This window comes from Meles meles, chromosome 18, assembly GCF_922984935.1.
Source record: "Meles meles chromosome 18, mMelMel3.1 paternal haplotype, whole genome shotgun sequence".
NCBI lineage: Eukaryota > Metazoa > Chordata > Mammalia > Carnivora > Mustelidae > Meles > Meles meles.
Window position 1 is genome coordinate 47,376,261 of NC_060083.1, and position 13,597 is coordinate 47,389,857.

Genomic DNA, 13,597 nt, shown 5'->3' on the forward strand with positions numbered 1-13,597 from the left:
CAATCTTTATTCTCAGTCTGGTTATTACCAACGGCGCCGCAATGAATACTCTCTTAAGGGTGGCGTTTGGCAGGGGCCTGAGAATTATCTAGTGTTGCAGCTGCGCCCGTCCCCTGTGCCCCCTCCCCTCCATCTCCACACGCCCTTTCAGTGGGTGCTGAGTAAGGAGAGGGTCGTGGAGCTGGAGAAATGAGTGAGCAGAAGGCAGAGGAGAGACAGGAGGACACCCCAAGCTGTCTGAGGGCTCCGGGCATCTGGGACTTGGAGGAAGGGGGAGGATCCACACCCTCCTGAGAATTTCAGATCTAAACTGGAAAGGACCTTGGAGACCCTCTGTCCCCTCTTAACCTTCCTGGTAGGAAGAACCACCCAGAGTGTTTGTTCAAATACAGGCCCCAGGACTATCTCCAACGCCCATGAGTCAAACTCTGCAAGGAGGACCTGGGAATCTGTTTTGTTTTGTTTTGTTTTTAAGATTTTTAAAATTTATTTGACTGACAGAAATCACAAGTAGGCTCTCTGCTCCCTGCTGAGCAGAGAGCCTGATGTGGGGCTCGATCCCAGAACCCTGAGATCCTGACCTGAGCCGAAGGCAAAGGCCTTAACCACTGAACCACCCAGGCGCCCCAGGTTCTGCAGTCCCCGCAGGACAGAGTGGGGTGCAGTAGGGGGGGTTGAAGACTTCTTGCCTTGGCCATGCCCCCCACCCCCGCCACCACCCTCTCCCTGTGGGCATGACCTGTGGCCAAAAGTTGTCTGTAGCACTGCCCTCCCTTTGCACACGAGCCGCATCTCCTCTGTGCCAGGTAAGGAGTTCCTCACCCTCACCCAGGCGCCCCGGAATCTGTTTTTTAACAAGAGCCCCAGGGTACCTTCTGATTGGCGGGGAGGAGGAGTGAATAACTCCGACCAAGTGCAACCCATTCACCTTGCAGGTGGGGAGACTGAGGCCAGGAAAGGGAGAAATGGTTCTTGCAAGGTTACACAGCCAGAACGAGTCAGAGCCTGGAACCTGGGCCTTGGGGTCCAGGCTCGCCTCTGCCCCCCACCAGGTGCTCTGTGTGAGGTCAAGCTGATGGAGGAGGAACAGCTTTCCTCCCCTTGCACCGCACCCGGCCCTGGGTGCTTTGGTGACCCCCTTCCCCAGGCTGCCTGGCTTCTTGTCACTGAGCCATCGGGACTCTGCTGTCTCCTTCCTGAAGCTGCAGGCACAGGGCAGTTTAGCCTGGAAGAATGGCACGTGTTTTGGTGGGCTGTTTTGGGAGGGTGAGTTCCTAAGGATGTCGGAGAGAGGTTTGCTGGCATCTCCACTCAAGAGGTCAGCTTCATGGTCTCCCGCAGGCCACGGTGGGTTGGCTTGGCCCGCCCACACCTGAGCAGGGGGCTAAGCACCCACACAGTGAGCCAGCCTGGGAAGTCCTAGGGTTGCACCTGAGGCATCCGCACCCCTGGGAGGGACTGGGAGAAGGAAGTGGAGTCAGGAAACATAGTTGGGCCAGAAGGTCTGGGGCAGGGGTGGGCAGGAAGACCCCTCAGCCGGGTGAGGAACTCCTTACCTGGCACATAGGAGTTGCGGCTCGTGTGCAAAGGGAGGGCAGTGCTGTAGACAACTTTTGGCCACAGGTCACGCCCATAGGGAGAGGGTGGTGGCGGGGGTGGGGGGCATGGCCAAGGCAAGAAGTCTTCAACCCCCCCCCCCACTGCACCCCACTCTGTCCTGCGGGGACTGCAGAACCTGAGGTGATGTATCTCCAACTACGGGTCAGGTCACCAGCCTCCTGGCTTAAAATGAATCACCGTCCCCCCAACCCCCACCCACCACTGGGGAGTTGCTCCTCTAACAGGAGCACAGCTTGAGAGCCACAGCTGCTCCCCGCCTTTCCCCTGCATTGGAGCCCCCTGAATGTCAGGGGAAGTTCACGGTTCACCCGAATCCCTCCTGCTCTAATTTAAGTTCCATCCTTCCAGTTGGCTGACGGGGACCCCACCCTGAAGCTCCCACTCCTTCTGCCATGACAGAGTTGTCGCCCTCTCTCTACCAGCGGGATGGGGGGAGAAGGACGACGGGACGCCATCGTCTCGGCAGTTCCTGTTACAGCACGGGCTCGGAGCATGAGTGGTTTGCTGGATTCTGGTTCTAGCACACGTGCTGTGTGACCCTGCGTGGGTAATTTACCCTCACCAAGGCCGAGCTTCCTCATCTGTAACAGGGCCCAGAGCGACAGAGTCTGCCTCCAGGAGAGAGAGGGTCACGTCTGCTTGCGTCTTGGTCTGGGGAGGGCGCTCCATCCATCCGCCATCCCTCTGCCTCTCCCCTCACCTGGGGTCAGGGGAGGTTTCGGGTACACCTGGGTGGGGGGTGGGCGCCATTGATGAGACCAGGTAACACGGGCACCCTGGTGTTCCTCTGGTCACCAACTTGGTGGGGGCTGCCGCCCACCCCTTTCCCGGGCAGCCCCTGCCAGTCCGCTTGCCTGGCATTCTGGGTAATCAATTAATTTAATTACTGAAAATGCCATTCCCTTCTGCCAGCCTCTAGCCTCACCAGACCCCTCCCCACTCTCAAGGCACTGACCCCCCCCACTCAGTACCACCCTACACTGGCCCCCACTCTCCATATCAGCACCCCCCAGACACCGTCTCCCTTCACTGCAGTGACATCCATCCCCCCCCCCCCAAGCCCAGACTCACCCCCACCTCTCGGGACACTTACACCTGCTCTGCTTCCCTCCCCTACGCCCTGCTGAGCTGGGGAGCCCAGGCACATCCTGGGAGGGCACACACCTTGACGCATATGAAAGGGGTTCAGGGGTGTAGACTTCTGGGCTGGGGTTCACTGCCCACAGCGTGTTGGTTGGAGCAGAACTTCTGAAACGTTTAAGAATCATTGGGGCTTTGGCTAAAATGAAGATTCAAACTCAGGATCTGGGGTGGGGCTTCAGGTTCCTGCAAGCGCCCGGGTGAGTGATGCTGGGGACCACACCTGGAGGAGGAAGTTGCTGGAGTGCCCACGGGTGGGTCAGGGAGTAGCTCTGGAAACCTGCTGGTGAGAGGGAGCCCCAGAGTGGGATGGCCCTGGTGGGAGCAGGGGGAGGCGGTAGCGAGCACTCAGAGTCATCCTGCAAAGGCATCAGGATAGGTCTGACACAGCCGCCGCTTGGGATAAGGTGTGTCTTGCAGCGTCCGGTCGAAGTTGGCTGGGCACTAATTCCTTACTGGATCCTGGTCACTGAGAGTGCGACGGAGTGACTCTGCCCAAGGGGCACCCTGTGACCCCTCCCTCACGGCACCAGCTGGTCTCCATGCCGAACAGGAACAGTGCAGGTCAGGCTCCCAGGGATTGGCTGTGTCCGTATGTCCTCCAGCCGTCTCAGCTGCTTCTGCTGCTAACGGTGACCTTCTCGCCGGGCATCGTAGGGTCTCTTGGAGTGTCGCTGCGTGGCTCCTAGGATCTTGCTGGCTCTTCTCTCTGGCTTCTCTCTGGCTGCCATTGACCCCATCTCGGGCTATTGCTGACCAGCTCCAAGGGTGTTGCCTGTCTCTTGAGTGTGGCTGTCCATCTCCTAGGACGGCCCTGCTGTGTCCCGGGCAGTCTGCTGTCTGCCGTCTGTCAGACTGCACCAGGCTGATGTGGCAGGCGAGGGAGGCACACAGAGGCAGCCCCCTGAGTGGGTCAGCCCCGTTCTCCCCTTTCGGCCTGGATGGACAAAACCCCTCATTCACCCCCACCCGCCCTGCAGCAGTCCCCGGGGATCCTGGGCGCTGGGCCGAGGGAACGCCTCTGTTTTCAGTCTCTGCTTATCTCCCAGAAATGTGCCACAGTGTTGGGGGGGGGGCAGGGGAGGAGGGGATCTAGGAGGCGGTGCAGACCTGGATTGCCATTGCTGGCCAGGCAGCTTGGGCCGATTATGCAGCCTCTTCAGCTGGAAAAACAGAGACAGAAGGACAGTCTCTGAGGGCCGTCATGAGAAAAGTACGGACATGCAGTAGGTGCTTAATAGATCCGCTCCTCCCACCTGAAACCTAACAACCAGGGCTAAGGGGGGGGGGCGGGGCTGATGGCACACAGTGGTGAAGGGGTTCCCTGCCCACCCGGCTGGCCGTGCCCACCTGGGCCAGCAAACAAGCTGGGGAGTCCCGCTGTTCTAGCTCCTCAGGAATTCTTGCCACCCGGGGGCCTCGCAGCATAGATTTGCAGAAAATTTAATGAAAGGAAATTAGGTCCCAGCTCCAGACAGACCGGGTGTGCGTATCTTCCAGAGCCTTTGGGTTTGACCTCTGCTGGCAGGCACTCAGAGACCCTTCCCATCTGCATCATGGCCATAGATAGCGTCTGCCCCCCTTCCCCTCTCTCTGTCTCTCTCTCTCCCGCTTCTCTGTCTGCCTTTCTCTGTTGCCTGCCTCCACGTACATACACCTCAGTGGGTCTCAACCCTTCAGAGCCTGAGTTGCTAATGTGATTTCCTGCCACGTTCCTGAAAGCCTCTGCCAGGAAAATCAGCGCCTTAGAACAGTTTCCCAAGCCTTCTGGGCCTCAGAGCTTCCTCGGTGAGGACATGCCTTCAGAAAGGGTGTGGTGGGCGCTGGGAAGAGCTGTGGGAGGGAGGGCTCAGCCTCTTCTCAGAGGCTGGCTCAGTGACCCGCTGCGGAGGTCCGTCCTTTGTGCTTGAGTGAGAGAGTTTGGGCCTCAGTTTCCTCATCTGGAAGAAGAGTGGGGCTGGACTCCATCCTTAGGACCAGCTCTGACGTCCGTGGATCCCGACTGGAATTTCTGTGGAGGGCCACATGCTCCTTGGTGTCCCTGAAAGTTTGAACAAAGCCTTCGTGAACTTGCCCTTTTCTCACCACTAGCCAGGGACTGTGCATCCTCGTGGCCTGGCCCCACTCCAGACCCTGAGAGGGTAAGGGGAGGATGTGCCAACAGGGGGCCTCCCGCTGCCCTTGCAAAGCCAGCTGCTTTCAACAACCATTTTGCCTGCCTTCATGCACAGTTATGGAGCCCACTGCGTGCCTGGTTCTGGCTCCCTGGGTCCTGCCCCCTCGGGACCTAGGAAAGGGTGAAGGGGGGTTTGCTGTCTGCCTAAAGCTGGGCTGGGACCACCGGTCCCCACTGTGGGGTGGGGACACAGTGGTAGCCTCAGCGCCTTGCCAGTCTGCCCGTGCCGGTGAGGAGGTGGTTCAGGCTGAGGGACCTCGAATGGCCGCCTGGTGTCTGGGCGGGACGGAAATGTGAGTGTGGGAGCCGCACGCACCGAGCGGGGCCCCCTGTGTGGTGTGCAGAGCCGAGGTAGCCAGCACTCGTCCAACAGCATGGAGCAGCGGGTAGAGTGGGGGATTCGGGGACAGACGCGCAGACAACAGTCTCACATTGGACGGCCCCACTCCCAGGGCCACGCTCGACACACAGCTGGGGCTCGGGCAGGGCGGTAACTCCTGGTATGGTCAACTCCATCTCGTCCACCCGAGGGGGCTGTCCTCATATGTCCCGTGGGTGCGGGGGTGCAGCTGTGTGGGAGTCTCACCCCTGTCCCTCTCTCCTACCCCAGAAGAAGAGCAAGGTACACTACCATGTTGCGGTCATCATCAACTACCTGGGCCACTGCATCTCGCTGGTGGCCCTCCTGGTGGCCTTTGTCCTCTTTCTGCGGCTTAGGTGAGAAAGATTCAGCATTGGCCCCAGGCCTTGAGCCGGATAGAGAAGGAAGATGCAAGGGGCAGCTCTGGGTGAGGGGCTGCTTGCAAGGGGGGGCCCCTGTCCCCTCACCTCAGTGGCAGGGGGTGACAGGAAAACAAGTCCCGGGTCCCTTGGAACCTCAGGCAGGGAACTTCTGCCCCCTCACTGAACCCAGTCCTTGCCAGGGCACGGGATGGCCGAAGCCCAGGCTTGCCTGTGCCACCCTGCCCGCGCCAGGAGGCACCCATCTAGAAGGCTGGGAAGGTGGAGCCCTTTGGGTTCGAACCTGGCTGGGCCCAGAACTACTGCCCAGGCTGCAGCCGGCCGTGCCAGGAAGAGGGGTGGGAGTCGGAGCTGAGCGTCAGGCCCGCATGCTGGGAGGGAGGCATCCCGCTGGAAACTTTTTATTTTCTGACCCTGGAGCTACAGGAAAGGAGGGGCGCTGTGGGAGGAGGGGCATCCCCAGCAAGCAAGAAGCCCCCAGTTCCCAGAGCATCAGCTGTGTGGCAGGCCCTACCATCAGAGCTTTGGTCTGGGTGGGGCTCTGGTAGGAAGGGCCGTGGGAGGGCTCCCGCTGTGACTTAGCCAGTGAGCCCTGCCCTCAGTTTCCCCATCCACCCATCTGGGCTGGAGGGATGCTTGCGGCCTGTCCCTCACCCCCCTCCCCTCCCTTGCTCACATCACCCAATCTGCCGTCGCCCCCCACCCCCCAGGAGCATCCGATGCCTGCGGAACATCATCCACTGGAACTTGATCTCCGCCTTCATCCTGCGCAATGCCACGTGGTTTGTGGTCCAGCTCACCATGAGCCCCGAGGTCCACCAGAGCAACGTGGTGTGTCCTAGAGGGGCAGCCCCAGGGTCAGAGGAAGGGTCTGGTGGAAAATGGGCGAGGCGCAGGCCTTGAGGCTGGATGGTTCCCTGGGGGGCGGGGTGCATCCTATGGAGAGGAGGCCCCAGGCCCAGGGTGGGGTGCTGCTGCTGCCACCCCCCCCCCGCCCCCGTCTAAGTGTCATCTCTGCTTGCGGGGGTGGCGGGTGGTAGGGCTGGTGCAGGTTGGTGACTGCTGCCTACAATTACTTCCACGTGACCAACTTCTTCTGGATGTTCGGGGAGGGCTGCTACCTGCACACGGCCATCGTGCTCACCTACACCACCGACCGGCTGCGCAAGTGGATGTTCATCTGCATCGGCTGGGGTGAGCCAGCCCCCCTCTCCCTCTCCCTTCCCCCTTCCCCCCAGGCTGGGCTACCCACCCCCTACCAGCACCCACACTCTGGCCAGCTGGCAAGGGGGCCTGAGAGCCCAGGGCCACATCCAGGGCGGGGGTCAGGGTGAACACCTATGCCCATACTTGGGGGTGGCGTGCAGCAAGTTGGATGCGTGAGTGGGAGCTCTAACCCAGGGGAACCCCTGCCCACCTCAAGGCCCTGGACCACAGGAAGTTCCTCCAGGCCTTGCGTGCCCCCAGATCCCACTGATGAGCCTTGTGACAGCCAGTCTCTCCCCAGGTGTGCCTTTCCCCATCATTGTGGCCTGGGCCATCGGGAAGCTGTACTATGACAATGAGAAGTAAGTCCCCTCCTCCCCTGAGCCCCGAGGTCCAGGCTCCCATCCCAGCTCCGCCTGACGCTCCCCAAAGACCTTTGGCCAAATCACCTTCCCTGGCAGGCTGTGGTTTCTTCATTTATGTAGGGGAGGGTGCTGGGGTCTAGACTCGATCTGCGGGTCCCAGCAGTGCTGTGCTCAAGGTGGGGCTGGCTGAACAGTGGATCCAGGCTCCTTGATCTGTCTTAGGATCTCACGAACAGCATAAGGTTTATGGGCAGTGTCTGGGGTCACACAGCCCAGGTTCTGAACCATGGACCCATCATTAAGTAGTTCTATGACCTCGGGCTAGCTACTGTGCTGTGCCTCAGTTTCCTCAACTATAAAATGGGCATCCTAGTAAAATTGGCCCCTGCAAAGGGTTTTTGTGGGGACGACAGGAGTCATATAATAGTAAGCCTTTAGAAGATTGTCTGGCACATAGTAAAGGCCATAGAAATGTTTTCTATGAATATTAAGCCTTGTTTAACAAAAGACTCGTGGATTGAATAGAAATGAATTCTGATGATCTCACAGAGTCCCCCCAGCTCTGAAGTCCTGAGGTAACTTTGGTCTTGGGTATTCCCAATTGCCCCTGAAAATTAGATTTCTGCTGTAGTGGTTCTTAACTTTGGCTCACATTAGGATCACCCAGGAAACTTTTTAAAAAGCACCAACGCCCAGGTTTGACCTCCAAAGAAGGGGATGTAATTGGTCTGTAGTGTGTCCTGGGTATGGGGATTTTTAGCTGCTAAGACTGAGAATCACTGAGAGAAAGGCAGAAAATGTGGGTTCATACCAGGAACCCACTGTCGATGTCAGTTCCTTTCCACCCCTATAGAGGGGAGGGGGCCGCCACAACCTCACTAAGCTTGACAAGGAGCCTGGAAAATGATATTCATATTTACCAGGCTGATGCTTCCTGACTCCAACCTGGCTGGCTCTCTCTGCCTTTGGCACAGCCGACAGGCGAGGGGAGGGCGGCCAGCTGCCAGACACCACTGGGGGCTTGGGGTCACGCTGAGGATGTTGGGTCCTGGCACAGGAGCATCATAAACCCTGGGCAACTGTGCGTGTGCCTGCAGGTGTGCAAGCAAGTACAGGGGAGGCAGGAAGAACAGGTTTGAAAAAACTGCCCAGTGTGTCTTGGAGGAAAAAGGACTTTTGGCTTAAGAAAGTCTGTCTGAATGGCTCTGGAGCCCCATCTAGTGGTAAGGTTCTGACACTGCAGCAGAAGGGATCCAGGTGTAAGATACCAGAAAGAACTAACTTACAGACCCTAGGGTTAACGATTCCACCTGGGGTCTAGCTTGTATTTGGCCTACATAGTGCTTTTTGAAACCCTGAATTCGTTTCAAAGAGGTTTCACATAAAAATCTCAGTTTCTGGTTTATGGAAGCATCATGAGATCTCCGTATTGTGGGTCTGCATTCCTTGAGGGCCACGGTCTCCGCACAAGGATATGGGACTTCCCTTGTGCCTCACCTCCACCCACTCCCCAGATCCCCCAAGAGATTGCTGGAGGGAAACTCAAGAAAATGAAAAGCAGTTCTGCCTCTTGAACAGGTGAAACCTGTGGAATCTCTGCCTGGGGGTCATTCGGGCTGCATCTTAAGGGATTCCGAGATCACTGGCTGCTGGGGGCTCGTTGCATGACAGGCATCACGTGACAGGTGCCTGCGTAACAGGCACCATGAGAGGGCTCGTGTCAGAGCCCCAGCAGGGCCCCAGGGGAGCAGTGATGTGCTGAACCCTTGCCTGTCCCACTCAGTGGTCCTTTCCACAACCCCCCCTCCCTGCCACATTGCCTGCTTCCAGCTTTCATCTAATAGAGGGTGCTGTCTGCCCATCCTGCAGATGGAATAACAGGCATTGTGGTGGGATCCTGACCTTCTCCCAGGATTGGAATTGAGGCACCCAGATCCTAACTTCCAGCCCTAGTCCTGTCCTGACCAAGCACTGCCCTTCCCCATGCTGCTGCACTGGACCCAGATGACCTCCCCCCTTACCTCCCCTCTGTGGCTTTCTAGGTGCTGGTTTGGCAAAAGGCCGGGGGTGTACACTGACTACATCTACCAGGGCCCCATGATCTTGGTCCTGCTGGTAAGACCCTGGGTGGAGGGGGGCAGGCAGGAGAGGGGGACAAGCAGTGCCTGCTGTGGACAGACGGGGTCCCCGTGCAGACAAGACTTGAGACACTGAGACCCCCGCCCTGTCCACCCCACCTGCCTCCAGCATCTTGTCCACACACACACACCCCCATACCATCCCACTGTGTGCTCAAATTACAGATCAATTTTATCTTCCTTTTCAACATTGTCCGCATTCTCATGACCAAACTCCGGGCGTCCACCACGTCTGAGACCATTCAGTACAGGTAACCCGGCCCGCCTCCCTCCCCTGACCGTGGGGGCTCCAGAGATCCCAGCCTCGGACCCAGGTCTCCCTGCGCAGGTCCGACCGCCCCTCCTGAAACCCCAGCTCTCAGTCTCAGACACTTGGGGGACCTGGCACTCCACCCCCCAGTCCAGTCCTCTTCCCCCCTCCTGGGGTGGGTTGTGACTCTGGGCCTCCCCACCCCACCCCCCACCTCAGGAAGGCTGTGAAGGCCACTCTGGTGCTCCTTCCCCTCCTGGGCATCACGTACATGCTGTTCTTCGTGAACCCCGGGGAGGACGAGGTCTCCCGGGTCGTCTTCATCTACTTCAACTCCTTCCTGGAATCCTTCCAGGTATCGCCACTTACCCCTCACTCTGGCTCTGGCTGTCCCCCGCACCCCCCCTTGGGTGGGGATTCTTCCAGGCAGGGGCCCGGAGGGGCAGGAGACTGTGGAGAGGAAGGGGGTGGCCCGGAGGCTAGGTGGGGCCACACGTGTCCCTGTCCCTGTCCCTTGACCCACCTTCTCGGTCCACCCCAGGGCTTCTTCGTGTCTGTATTCTACTGTTTCCTCAACAGTGAGGTAAGGACACTGGGGCCCCCGGAATGGCGGGGGCCTGTCGGGATCTGAGATAGTCTGAAGCCTCCTCCTGCCCTCCACACTCTCTCCTCCCTGTCCCCAGGTCCCTAACGGGGAGGCTGCTGGGAGCTCCAGGGTGGTCCCTGACACCTGCCCACGTGCTCCTGTAGTGGCAAGCCCATTCCTTTGTTCTCCTAGGCAGTTGGCAGGGGGCGGGGCGGGGGTTGGGGGTCAGAAGCCGGGGTTTCAGTCTCATCAATGAGTCTATGAAAAGGCTGGTTGAAAACAGTAGGGGCTGAACCCTTGGGCAGGGCAGGAGGCATCCCTTCTCAGAACATTTGAGAAAATCATCCTTGAGCATGCAATATGCAAATATGCAAATGAGAATGTTAACGAGATGAATGTCCCCGCCTCCTGCGCTGCCCTCTGTGCGCCTCACACCTGCGCACTGTCCCAGTACCGCTGCTGGTGTGGGGACCCTAGGGAAGGGAAGGGAGTGCTGAGACCCAGACTCCCACAAAGCGCCCTGCTCCGCGTCCCCGCAGGTCCGCTCCGCCATCCGGAAGAGGTGGCGCCGGTGGCAGGACAAGCACTCGATCCGCAACCGCGTGGCCCGCGCCATGTCCATCCCCACCTCCCCGACCCGGGTCAGCTTCCACAGCATCAAGCAGTCCACGGCGGTCTGAGCTGGAGGGCCAGCGTCTGTAAGATGCTCTCCAGGTTCCGCCAGCTGCCCCGCCTGTGGAGGGGACCGGCCCCTTCTCACACTCTGTATCCCCAGAAGCTGCTGGCACCGACAGCCTGGGGGACACGCCCCTTCCCCGGACCCCGGCTGAGTGGGAGTTCCAGGCCTGCGAGAGCAGCCACAGTCTGGGCCCCGGGATGAATGGGAAATCATCTGTAGGATTGGTCTGGGTCCAGGGCCTCTGGCTCCCCCTGCCCCAGTCCTCCCTGGAGATGGAAGGAAAATGGAGTGGAAATGGCCAGCTGGGAACCCAGAGCAGTACCTGGGTCCCTCCCAGAGGTGCCTTCTCCCAGAGCACAAGAGACCTGGGGCCTGTCCTCAGCAGCTGGGGGGCGACAGTCGCTGTCCTAGAGGAATTAGGGAAAACTTTTGTGACAGCCTCCCAACCACCATGATGATGCCTCCGGGTGTTGGCAATGCCTTCCAGTACCAACAGGAACCAAAGCTAGGTTGCCAGAAGCCCCAGGCAATGTCATTAGAAATCAGGTGACATCATCAGACCACAGGCCACACAGCAGGAAATCCTCCCGAGCACCCCGGACTTCATCTGTGACACTGTCATCGGAAACGCCCTGTCTCGCTGCCTTGCACCTTGGACCTTGACTGCCCTGCAGGCCAGCTGGCTGCCCCCCCCCTTTACCCCCACAGTATTCACACCCTGCTTTCTGTCTCCTCCTGTCCCTGGTGTCTCCCCCTGTGTGGGAAGATGGGGGTGGGAGGGAGAGGGAGTGTCCTGTGAGCAAGAAACGGGTTGCCCCAGACAAAGCCAGTTTCCCTTTCAGGGGACAGAGAATACTGGGGCCCTCCTGCCTACTGGCCTCAGGGATCTGGCCTCCGGGGGAGCCTCTGTGCTGGTCGCAGGGAATTTGGGGTCCCCTGGGTGGCCTCTGGGGCGGCATGGTTAGCCAAGCGGAGATAGGAGAAGGGGCAGAGCACTTGGATCCTCTGCCTGAGGGTCCTGGAGCTGGACAGCTGGCTCTTGGGACAACCAGCTAGCCCCCACTGGACCCTCCCGTGGCCAGAGGAGCCACGCTTTCAGAGATAACAGCGTCAGCTCTGAGGGGTGGCTGTTGTAAATAATAATATTTATCTTTCCAACCAGCATTTGTGAAGGTCTGGTCTGCGCAGGGCTGGGTGGGGAGGGCGCAGCAGAGAAAGGGAGGCCAGTTTTCAGTCTTTGGGACCAGGATGTGGCTGGGAAACCTGACACCACTCCCACCCCTCAGGATGGGGGGCAAGGTGAGACACTGGAGGCATGGATCTGCGGACCCAGCTGCCAAGGACAGCTCTTAGAAGGGGAGAGTCATGGGGGGGGGGGGGGCACAGGTGAACAGTGCCAGCCAAGGACACTGTGGATGGGGCAGGGGCCACAGGGACAGCCTGAACCCAGGTGTGGTCATGGGACCAGACAGGAATGTGTCCCAGCCCCAAGGGAGGGGCTGAGCTGGAAGCCAGAAGTACAGCTGGGGAGGCCTTGACACTCTTGAGACCCCCAGAAACAAACAAGGTTTCCAGAACCAATTCGGGGAAGGGGAGCCCAGGAAGAGAGTGGGGGCATGAGGCCAGGAAATGGAGGCAGCGGGAGTGGGGGATGCCCACCTCCACAGCCCCCGCTGGAGGCAGCTGGGCATAGTCCTGCAGCAGAAGCTTGAAGAGCCAAAATAGGGCACACCCTGCCTTCAGCCCACCCCAGGGGCCACAAGGGAGGAAGGCTGCTGGGGGGGGGGGGGGGCGTCAATCCTCTTGCACTTCCCCCAGCCACATGGGCCATGAGACCAGGATAGAAGGCCTGGGCACAGCAGAGAGTGATGAAAGGCAGCCCGCACCAGCTCCCAGGGCAGGAGAGGGGGTGGGACACAGAAACTCCACCCTGGCACCCAGGGACAAGGCAGTCTGGCTCTCGCTCCTGGGTCTCCGGACCGGGGATGCGGGGAGGGGACCAGAGGCACCAGGACAGAGAGAGATAGGCTGACAACCTCATGAACAAGGCGAGGTGAGAGAGTAGTCCCAGAGAAAGATTCATGGAACAGGAGGGACGAGAAGTGCCCACGATCGAGGTGTCTTTCTCAACTCTGCCTTTCACCCAATGAAGAAGTGAGAAAGCAAGGCTTCCCCTGCACAAGTTGGGCTGTGGGGACAGGGGCTCCCCAAGGATGGAGGAGCATTGGAAGGAGGTTGAGTGGACAAGAGGGCCTGGGGACACGAGCTGGGGCACCGCCCCCTCTCTCACTTTAGCTGCTGGCCCCCTCCACGCACCTGCTGTGCGCTCAGCCCTGCCTGGTCCTGCACAAGGGGCAGAGATGAGTGGCACCCCCAAGACGAGGGCCAGCAGCCAAGGGCAAAGCCACCATCTCCAGAAGGCCACATCAGAGGACACCTCCAAAACAAGGCTGACAGTCATCAGAGAAGCTGCTCAGGGGGCCCTGGCCAGTTGGGAGCTAATCCAGAGGAGCTTCAGGACACCCCCCATTCGGAGACTAAGGGGAGGAGGGGCTACTTCAGGAACATCCGGGCCCCAAACAGCTGTATCTCCTCTGCCACGGGCAGGTGCCCAGAGTTTAACCCTTCCACAGCCCCTGGCTCGGAGACCAGGGTGAAGACAGGACTCCAGATGGGGTTTCTGAGGGTCACTGTGC

General features: G+C 59.5%; 1 protein-coding gene across 2 annotated transcripts in view; it reads left to right on the forward strand.

The window, feature by feature from the left end:
- CRHR1 (corticotropin releasing hormone receptor 1) overlaps positions 1–12,693 on the forward strand; it is a 47,135-nt gene extending 34,442 nt beyond the window's left edge. The window contains exons 5-13 of one of the 2 annotated variants that reach the window (XM_045983746.1): positions 5,547–5,653; positions 6,388–6,508; positions 6,718–6,871; positions 7,185–7,245; positions 9,291–9,363; positions 9,552–9,637; positions 9,856–9,991; positions 10,178–10,219; positions 10,762–12,693. In XM_045983746.1, coding sequence (XP_045839702.1) covers positions 5,547–5,653; positions 6,388–6,508; positions 6,718–6,871; positions 7,185–7,245; positions 9,291–9,363; positions 9,552–9,637; positions 9,856–9,991; positions 10,178–10,219; positions 10,762–10,902 — 921 coding nt within the window. In that variant the 3' untranslated portion in view covers positions 10,903–12,693. The remainder of the gene's footprint in view (positions 1–5,546; positions 5,654–6,387; positions 6,509–6,717; positions 6,872–7,184; positions 7,246–9,290; positions 9,364–9,551; positions 9,638–9,855; positions 9,992–10,177; positions 10,220–10,761) is intronic. The other variant, XM_045983748.1, reaches the window with a different exon arrangement.
- The last annotated feature ends 904 nt before the right edge of the window (positions 12,694–13,597 follow it).